General features: G+C 36.1%; 1 protein-coding gene across 4 annotated transcripts in view; it reads left to right on the top strand.

Annotated features, from left to right (window-relative positions):
• Positions 1-10863, top strand: part of LOC109541240 (neurotrimin) — an 83205-nt gene that overhangs the window by 41807 nt on the left and 30535 nt on the right. For all 4 annotated transcript variants that reach the window (XM_048661495.1, XM_048661494.1, XM_048661493.1 and 1 more), the window contains exon 4: positions 5989-6147. In XM_048661495.1, coding sequence (XP_048517452.1) covers positions 5989-6147 — 159 coding nt within the window. The remainder of the gene's footprint in view (positions 1-5988; positions 6148-10863) is intronic.

Here is a 10863-nt window from a genome sequence, read left to right as displayed (position 1 = left end):
AACCCCTTCTATGTTCAATTTTGAAGTCATATTCCTGGATACTTTGCAGCCATCGAGCAATTTGTCCTTCTGGATTTTTAAACTGCAACAACCATTTTAGAGAAGCATGGTTAGTCTTCAAGAGAAATGGCTGCCCATACAAGTACTTATGGAAATAGCGTACGGACTTTATCATTGCCAATAACTCCCTCCTGGTGACGCAGTAGTTTCGCTCTGGTTTCGATAGAACTCTGCTGAAGTAAGCGATGATATTTTCTTCACCATCTTACAATTGTGAAAGCACAGCTCCAATGGCAGTATTGCTCGCATCAGTGTCGAGTATACCGCTGATAATAAAAAGACGAGCAGAGAGCCCGTTTCAGCTTTTCATATGCCGTTGCACAGTCTTCCCTCCATTCAAATGAAATTTGAAATGGAAATGGGAATTTTCTGTGAGTTGGGGTAACGGGCGTGCTATTTCTGCAAAGTTCTTAATACACTTTCTGTAGTAGGAGCAAAGTCCTAACAAGCTCCTTATTTCATGTTGGTTCCTTGGCACAGGCCAACATCGCACTGCTTCTGTTTTCTCGGGATCAGTTCTTACGCCATCTGCAGAAATTATATGGCCCAGGTAACGAACTTCTTTTTGGAATAATGCGCACTTCTTTGGGCTTAACTTCAGGTTTGCAGCTCTTAATTTGTTGAAAACTTGCTCGATGTTCTTAAGCTGATCTTCAAAGGTTTGTTTAAGTATTATAACGTCATCCAGATATACAAGACAAGTCTTCCAGGTTAATCCTTGTAATACGGTCTCCATTAGACGCTCAAAAGTTGCTGGAGCATTGCAGAGTCCAAAAGGCATTACATAAAACTGCCAAAGTGCAGTTTCAGTTGAAAAAGCAGTTTTCTTTTTGTCTTTGGGGTGCATTCGTTCTTGCCAATATCCGCTCTTCAAATCCAGCGTGGTAAACCATTTTGAGCCCGACAGTGTGTCAAGTGTATCATCGATACGGGGCAAAGGAAAGTCTTTCTTCGTGATGTCGTTAAGCCTTCGGTAGTCAACGCGGAATCGGCTGGAACCATACTTTTTCTTGACCAGCACTACGGGTGACGTCCATGGACTTTGTGATGGTTCAATTATTTCGTGGTTCTCCATGTCTGCTCACATAGAAGCTAATTCTTCCTGCTTGGCAAGCGGAACTCTTCGAGGAGGCAGTTTAATTGGAGCAACATCGCACGTATTTATTCGATGCTGAACTACATCTGCCTTGCCGAAGTCGTCTTCAGAGAGTGCAAACACGTCCAAATTTCTTTCCAGAAGGTTGACCACTTCTTAATACTCTTTGAGGTATGTCTTTGATGGGTATATTTTCTCCATTTGCTGATTCCAAAACACAGTTCATTCTAGTACTTCGTCTTTCACTCCGATGACGGCAATTAAAAAGTACATCAGGTCTTACGATGGTGTGAGTTGAGCCAGTATCCAAAAACATCTTAGTTTCTCGTCAACATATTGTCCCTGGTACTACCAAGCTGGACCCAGTGTTCTTGAGCCGAGAAATCGTAACCTTGACAGTGGATGGTGGGGCTTGGTAGCACCTAGCCAGCTTTCGCCCCTCAAGGCTGACTATTTTGGAGTTTTCCTGCTGTCTTCCTGGAGAAGCGGTTCTTCGTTAAAAATTTCTGGTCTTGAAATTTCGGAAATATTTTTGAATATGGCCTTCTTCACCGCAAGTTCAACAGGTTGGCTTCTCTCTTAATTTTTGGCGTCTCTCGAAGTCGCTTGGTTTTTGATGATTATTATCACCTGAATTTTGAAGACTCTGATTTCGAAGTTCCTCTCTAATCATTTCTTTTATCAATTTTGCATGTCCTGGTTCTTCGCCGTCGTCATCACGTCTCATAAACCTAACTCTTGATGAACGTCTCTTGCCGCTCTCGGCAGCTTCATATTCCAAAGCACGAGCAAGTGTTTGCGAAAGATCTTTAGCGTGTTTTACACGTAGGTGCGTTTATATTTCCGAATCATAAATTCCATTAACAAATGCTTCTACCGCTAGCTCTTGAATGATCTCCTCAGGAAGTGATGGAAATGCTAACCTGACTAGACGTAGAATGTCCGCTCCAAATTCTTGCATGGTTTCACTGTTTTTTGTAGTCTGCTTCTAAGCTGGGTTTTGTAGACTTCTTTCAAATGTGTGTCACCATACCTCATTTGAAAAATTTCAAGCATGGCCTGATAGTTCTTACGGTTACCTTGTGGTATTGATCGTAAAATTTCCGTTGCTTCGCCTCGTTGGGAAATATAAGTGCTGTTGCCTTCTCCTGATAATTCCACCCGTTAACTACTGCAGCGGCTTCAAATTGGCATAAATATGTGGACCATGCGACTTTACCATCGAATGTTGGCGGCTTCAGTTTACTGCTGCTTGGAGATTGCGCCTCAAATTTTATTGTATCAGATCCTGCATTGTACCTGGTTACTTCTTGTGTAATTTTGATTATTTTTTCTTCCACATGTGTGTGAAGTCGGCAGATATTTTTATCAACTTTGTCTTGAAACTTTATGTTTTCATCTCTAACATTGTTCTGAAACTTCGTATTGTCTTCCTCAATGTTCTTTAGTTTGTCTAGGTTGTCTCCAGGTCTTCAAATTTCTTAGCGTTGTCGTCCATTTTATTCAGCATCTCTTTATATTTGTCATTCATTTTGTCCATTTTTTCGTCCACTTTCCTACTGTTGTTGCTCATTTCGTCCATTTTCCTACTGTTGTCGCTCATTTCGTCCATCATTTTCCTACTGTTGTCTTCCATTTTGTCCATCATTTTGTCTTTCATCAAAATTCAACTTGGATTCTGGTAAATCCCACTTCTGACACCAAATGTACCGTGGATGACCGAGTATCCAACTGTTTCTTCAGCTTCCAACTTTTATTCCACTCGGTATGACTTTAACTACGGAACAGGAACAAACTAACTTCTAAATTAACGTCAACTTCACAAACAATAACAATAACAAACGGAAAACTCGGTCTTCCGACTCGCGTGTTTTAACCTCTTCTGAACTCCGTCGCTGCTGTCACTTCACTGACTCCCCATGGTTCTCGTCGTCGCTTATATAGTTTCCTCCAAGTAACCCAGAAGGTTCTCGAAATCTCCAGCCCAGGTGCGAAATTTCCCTCTTGTCGGTGTCATATTTGACAGTAAATGGAGCCCAAATGGGGCTCCCATTTACTGAAATGCCATGAATTTCGATCCCCCTTCCAAACGTGAGTACCCCAGGCCATTTGCGTTACAATATCTAGCTTTTAAATTTACGCGCCTAAGACTCAGCACATATAAAGAATACAATAGAGGCCCAAGCTCTGACCCCCGGGGTATTCCACATGCATTGGATAAGATGCCACTCTTTGTTTGATTTAATTTAACATATTGGGATCTACCTGTCAAACAAGACCTCAAAATTTTGTACATTTGTCCTCTAATTACCATGCTTTCTATTTTTTTGAATAATAAATCTAAGTTAACCACACCGAAGGCCTTTTTTAGATCAATAAAAATGTCTACGGCTAATTCTCCCCTATCCAGGGCTCTTGAAATATTATCCACAAAGTCCACTGTTGCACTCAGGGTGCTACTGTTTTCCAAGAATGCATACTGATACTTGTCGGTTAATTCATTCTCACTCACATCTTTTAAAATATTTTTTTTCATTATTTTCTCTATGATTTTTGAAAATACACTCAGTACTGAAATGGGCCTGTAATTATTTAGTGAGTTTTTTGCACCTGATTTGAAAATTGGAGTTATTTTAGATATTGTCAGTTCATCTTTCAGTTCATTTCAAGTCCTCAGTCAAGTTCTTCTTGTTCTACAAATTTTGGTTTAAATTTGCCATTGGGTTCTTCTGTACTCTTGTTGTTTTATGTATTTGTGTAGCCAGCTGTCCTCTATTAGTAGAAAACTATTTTCACTCAGCCAGTAATTTTTCATCTTGTTGTGCTCGGATCCAACAACATTTGATTTAGACTTAGAACTTAGAACTTTCACTTTTGTGCATTGCAAGCTAGATGGCGCCACAAAAAAAACGCATTTTGATCGGTAGCTAAACATATGGTTTGAAGATGTTTCAAAAAACCGTCAGAATTGATGTAAAAGCCATTGGGTTTTTATCTGAATTCAGCATAACTGTTCACTAACGGACAATGAATTCCTTCTCACAGTATATGTTTTAAGGTAGTCCCCAATAAGGTCCAATAATACACTAAAACAGTGTTTCGTTAAACGAAACCTGTCGCGAAATTCAGAATCTCCATATTTGTTTATTTGGTCCTCTCGTTCAAGATACCGTCTTGGCCGTTCAATATAACTTAGAAGTTCAATAATTTCATCATCAGAAGATGAACTCGAATTATCCATTTTAAATAATTATAATAAGTTTTTATACGTTAAACAAAACAAAACTGTTATGTAATGCTGTTATGTAATAAGAGTAGGTTATGTTAGGTTAGAATCGCTCTGTTGTAAAAATCAAAACAAACCCTACACGCTTGCGTCAGACGTTATGAAGCCGATATCCATCCATTTTCGAGTACACTGTTAAAAATGAGTTGAAAATTCAGTTACTTTTCAGTAAGTTTTGTAACTGAAAATTTAGGTTTTGGTTGTTGAAAATAAATTCATGCACATTGTGATTGAATTTTCAGTATTCTTATTGAAAATCCAAAATTCAATAACATGGAACTGAAAAGTTTTCAGATCTTAACATATTTGCAGGGACTGATTGAATATCTGTCAGTTCGTACTACAACGGACGAATTAACAGATTTCCAACCAATAGAACACTTTTGTATCATCGTACAGAAAAGCTTATCACAGTTTCACCGTGAAATATCTTAGGCTGCATTGGCGTGGTGAAAAACGCATCTCCATGACAATCTGGTACCCCAGGTTCCAATCCCGGCCAAGGCGTGAAAATTTTCCCGCAGCGATACTTTGGTCACTTCGTGGAAAACATTGGAAGCAGACCCCACAGAAAACAACAGCAGAAATCTACCATAGGAAAACATCTCGACAGGTCCCCCGTATAATTTGTATGTGCGTTAAGCAAATATGCGCCGGAGGTCGCCCACGCTATCTCTGAGTATGGTACGAAGAAGATTTTTTTAAATATCCTTTTCCTTCTTCTTTTTTACCGAAACTCATTTGTATTTTCAACAACAAGATCTGAATTTTCAATAACTGGTTTCTGAATTTTCAATAACAGGTATCTGAATTTTCAGTCACGTGTGTGGAAAAAACTTCAATTACATTTGACTGAAAATTCAACCAGATTTTTTTAACAGTGTAGATATCTATTCGATAACTTATGGAACCAATAAGCTTTAAACAGACGTTGAGAAACCCAACAGACGTGATTTTGGTAGTTTATGAGCTTATGTAAGCGATATGTTGGAGTTCGGAAACCGGGCATAAGTTGCCACTTTTAACTAGTAAATTTTGAAAGTTTTAAGGATCCAAATCTTAAAAGTGTTCAAGTTGACTGCCATATCTTTCTCACTCGTAACGGTTATTCAATGGCAAAACGCATCCTTATTCGCCTATTAAGGAAAACTGCATTTAGAAATTAATTGGGTAATGTCTTGTGAGGTAGATATTGCTAAAATATCGATTTGTTTTGATGATTTCAGGGGTTTTTCTAAATGTGGAGTAGGGTGGTTTATGTCAATTTTCAACAAATGTTGAACAACAAATGAGAATGTGTCACTGTTTAAATTGCCTAACATTAAAGACGAAACATTGATACATTCACTAAAAATAAAAAACCTATAGATTTATAGGCTACCAATAAGGGTGATTTAAAAAAAGCTAAAAATATTTTATACAGACAAAAAAATAAGATTCGACCGGTTTTTCTTTGGTTGGTAACAAAGAACGGACATACCTGATCATTTTTTACTGGATCGCCCTGTATATACTCAATATTGCTTAATCTTCTTTTAATCGCTAGTGCCACCGGATATTCTCGATTATCCAACTAGTACTGACATGGTAGTACGTGAAGGATCTAATGTCAGCCTGCAATGTGCTGCCGCTGGTTCTCCGGAGCCAACAATAACGTGGAGGAGAGAGAATGGAGAGTTGATGGCTACAAGTCACGAAGTTGAAGGTATGCTAATTTATCAATTTAGTCCGCTTTATGCGTACAATTTTTATCAATAATAATTTTTAAATTATTTGGAACGTAATAGGTAAAAGAATAAATATTTTGGCACAAATATTTGAGAAAGTAATATCCGTAGGTTGTGAATGCTGGAATCCAAGCCCTCGTTTAAAATCACAAATTACGAATTGTGAATCTTGTAGGTATTTGCAAAAGGCGCAATGCAAAGATAAGTAATTCGGCCTAAAGTATCTTATCAAAAGCGATGAAGAGCCTTTTGCGGTTGTTCCGTAAAGCTGGTGAGCTTGTTAGGCTTTTATTCAGTAGTGGCCATGGCAATGTTAGACTGGAAATAATCAAGACTAAATCTTAATCCACGGTAGCCAAAAAATATTTTATCCCAATGTCCAAATTTAAAGAGAAAAATAATTAATTAGGTGCTCAATATTTAATTGATAGGCCAGATGTTTGACATCTAGGTTGATAATTTAGTAATTTTCTCCACTGGATGACGTTTGAATTGAATTGAATCGGGGAGTATTAAACACACGCCGTTATTTTAATTACTTGTATAATTCTATGCTGCTTCAGAATGTACTGATGGTATTAGGAATCATATGAAATAATTGCGCTATAATCCGAAATATAAACGATAGCTCAAATATACAGGGTGTCCCACCGGGAACCGTCGCGATCGATATCTGGCAAACTGTAATTAGAAAATATTTGCAAATTGGGCGGTGTGCCGAGCTCACTGGGGGCACGCCGCCTAAAATATTTTCAAGATGGCTACACTTCCGGTTATACCGAAGTCGTCAACTTGCTTATTTAAATCGAACACAGTATATATTATTACATTTTTGAATTCTTCTCCAAATTGTAAATGTATTTAATGTCTTATATCCTATACCAAAGTCTAACCGTTTTGAGATATTTGAAATTTTATGTAAAAAATGACTGTTACAGCCACTCGAATAATTATTCATTTTTTCTACAAGGAAATTTGTCATACTTAATTTGAGTCGCATTTATTGTTGAAAAGGACTTACTTTAATGGAATTTTGAAAACATTTTGAAAACTATTAATACAAAGTGTTAAAAAAATAAGTTTAAGAATACAGTTAAGAAAACCGCCCAAAATCAATTTGTTCAAATGGAAACATTATTTTTGATAATTTTGTCATATTCAGTATTAAAAATAAGTGTAAGTTTGTGTAACGATGTCTATTCCAAAAGTGTTTAATTTTCAACACATTGCCAATTTAATGTTTTCATATGGCTATTTTTGCACATTCTTCATAAATAATAAATAAGTTTAAATTATCTTGGTTTTGTATAATTGGAGCACCCTGGCACGATTATTAATTATTTTCAAAAGGTAACTGACAGCTGTCAGCATTCCTTTGGCATTTGATTCTATTAAAAATGGCCACTTTCGTCATGGCAGCTAAAAGTGACAGGACTTAAAAAAAGGTGCTGCAAAATAGCCGAATGAAAACATTAAATTGGCAATATGTCGAAAACTAAACACTTTTGGAATAGACATCGTGACACAAACTTATAATTATTTTTAATACTAAATATGACAAAATTATCAAAAATGGGGGTTTCCATTTGAATAAATTGATTTTGGGCGGTTTTCTCAACTGCATTTTGAAACTTATTTTTTTAAGACTGTAATAATAATTTTCAAAATATTTTCGAAATTCCATTAAAGTAAGTCCTTTTCAACAATAAAAGCGACTCAAATTAAGTATGACAATATCCCTTATAGGAAAAATGAATAGTTATTCGAGTGGCTGCAACTGTAATTTTTTACATAAAATTTCAAATATATCAAAAACGGTTAGACTTGGCTACATTATATTGTATGCGAAATATATTTAGAATTAAGAGTCGAATTCAAAAATGTAATAATATATGGGGTGTTCCGTTTAAAATAAGCAAGTTGATATCTACTTCCGGTTTAGCCGGAAGTGTGGTAATTTTGAAAATATTTTAAACCGCTTGCCCCCAATGACCTTCGCACACTGTCCAATTTTCAAATTTCTTTTAATTACAGTTTGTTAGATATCGATCCCGGCGGTTCACGGTGGGACTGAACTTCGTTACATATTTACAGCGTGTTGAAATTTGATGAAAATATGTATGATTTGCAATAAAATACTTTTGTTAATTTTTGGCAGTGACTTGCGTAGCTGCACTCTCCCGAGTTTGATAGAGAAAAATTGGCACGCTACTGTATTTTATATTTATTACAAATATTTTTAAAGTTTCTTGTCGTTTTGCAAATAAAACATATTCGTGGATTTTTTGCTACGACAAGCGGTAGATGAGCCAAATTGGAAACTTGCCATAAGATTTCTTAGAAATTACAACGATTAGGAAAATATTCTGCGAAAAGTGGAAAATGCGCTACCATTGTGTATGACAAATTAGTAGAGAATTGCATGTTTCACAATTGAAGGTACAGTTGAGTACACATCAAAGTATACGACTCCTAAAGAAGATTTTTCCTGTTTTGGTAAATCCGGCTTTGTGAAACACGTCAAATATATTTACGATGTATGACACAAACTTATTTGAATTTCACAATTTAAATAATCTCTTTATAAACCATGGATATTTTGTTAACCATCCTTCCTTGATTAATGTTAATTATGTAATTTTGAATGTCATTTACGTTAAGCTAGATTAAGGAAGAAAGTCAGCCGTAGACAAGAACTATTTAATCGTCTACTTTTATGTCACGCCAACTGTAGATACTTCGAAGATTACACTATCATATAAGACAAATGCTCCACTTGTATCCATGAGATGGATCAAAGTTATTGGAATTTTATAGCTAAATTCAGAATTACCTTTTATTCAGACCTCGACTTCTATCTAACGATATCATGTATATGCGGAGAAAAACTCCCGTGCGACACACAAAGCTCATCGCATCGCTTTTCATTAAATACGTGGAGTGGAGTAATTGATGGTTATATTGGAATCATTGTCAATAAGCGGCTTACGCACCGAAGATATTTAGACCTGCTGCAGAATGAATTGCCAAACCTTTTTGACGACGCTCTACTGATGACGAGGACATAGATGAAACAACAAGGACGAGGAAAGGTATGGTTTTCCAACAGGCCATATCACTTTCGCATTCGGTCGTAATAACGAACCATTTAAATGCGACGTTTCCGGACTGATTGATTGGATGTCGTGGTTCTGGGCATTGGTCACCACGTTCACCTGATTTAGCGACCCTAGATTATTTTCATTGGAGTGTACACGTCTACCAGAAATTGTCTAAATCCAATTTAGAAGCTGAATCATCGATAAGCGTGTAGAGAGCAAAAGTTCTTGAACACTTGCTGTAATTCTGTTTTTTTCGATTGATTGTAAAATAGTGTAGCTTTTAAAATTCTTAGATATTTTTATCTACTTTGGCCACTGAGTTTATGTATATCCCACAGACTATAAAAATGCGCGAGCCAGTAAATATAAAATTTACAATTTTAGAAAACACTGACGTCAGCTTATCTGCTCCAATATAAACGGTGGTTCCCATTTAAATGTACCCAATTTAGTTCACCTACCACAAATCTTACTTTAGAATCCCTACCGCTTCTCGAAGCAAGAAAATATAATAGGTAGTTTCAGTTAAAAATACAGTGGGGCACCGTATTTCTCTTTAACACATTCGGTAGCATGCATATACGCACGCCACTGGCAAACATTTACAAAATTATGTTATGGTGCAACATGCGTCTTTTTTGACTATTGATCACTGAAAAAAGTCGTTAAAATATTTCCGTGCGATTAGAATAAATTCATAATTTTGAAATTTTTACACGCTGTAAACCAGTAATGAGCATTTTGAGATTTTGTTTATGAAGCAGAATTTTGGACATGGAACACGTGGATCAACTATGCTCTTTGTCTCATGAAACACCTTATATATGTATCTTGAAACTCCTTGAAAGCCACCTCTGTCCATTAGCTTAGATTTGCTTACGGTGCCCAATCGATGCCAAAAAGTACGTAAATCCGATTTAAGCTATTGGAAATACCACGTAAATGTTATCATTCCTCTTTGTCAGCAAAAAGGAGTAAAGCCATAATCTATGTTTATATTCAGAGAATTCGACTCGTAATTTTGAGTCGCTGATCTAAGCATAAATGGTTAAGCTCAATCGAATTATATCGATAAATTTCAGTCTAATAAGAGAGCCTTAAAGAACTAGTTGTATCAACAACATAATGAAATACGTTCTGCTTGTGTTGAGATAAATACATAAGTAGTTATTTTATTTCAAGGCCCTTTTCCCTATTAATAATCTAATAAAGCTTTTAATCTATAACTATACTCTTTCCGGTATGCGGGACAAAAATATTATAATGTAAAATTAAAAATAACATACCTATTCAATACTCATTTTGATGTCACTGCTAAAGCAGAAAGTCAGGTATACGTTACTCTATATTTACCCAATAAAATACATTTGTGGATCTTCTACAACGAATTAAACATTTTACCAATAAATCACGTACGTAAAGAATTACACACTTAAATATTTGCAATAAATACGATTCCATATAATCAGTTTATTGATATTTACAACATTATTTATGTAGGGGCGTTCGTTTATACTTAGTAACAAGTAAACATCAACTACTATAAAACATATATTTACACTCCCAAACGGTAGACAATGTGTAATGGCAGTT

Source organism: Dendroctonus ponderosae, unplaced genomic scaffold (genome assembly GCF_020466585.1).
Source record: "Dendroctonus ponderosae isolate FM_Combo_2020 unplaced genomic scaffold, Dpon_F_20191213v2 Dpon_F_20191213_1, whole genome shotgun sequence".
In the NCBI taxonomy this organism is placed as follows: domain Eukaryota; kingdom Metazoa; phylum Arthropoda; class Insecta; order Coleoptera; family Curculionidae; genus Dendroctonus; species Dendroctonus ponderosae.
The sequence above is the reverse complement of the archived record's forward strand: the minus strand, read 5'-3'. Positions and strand labels throughout refer to the sequence as shown.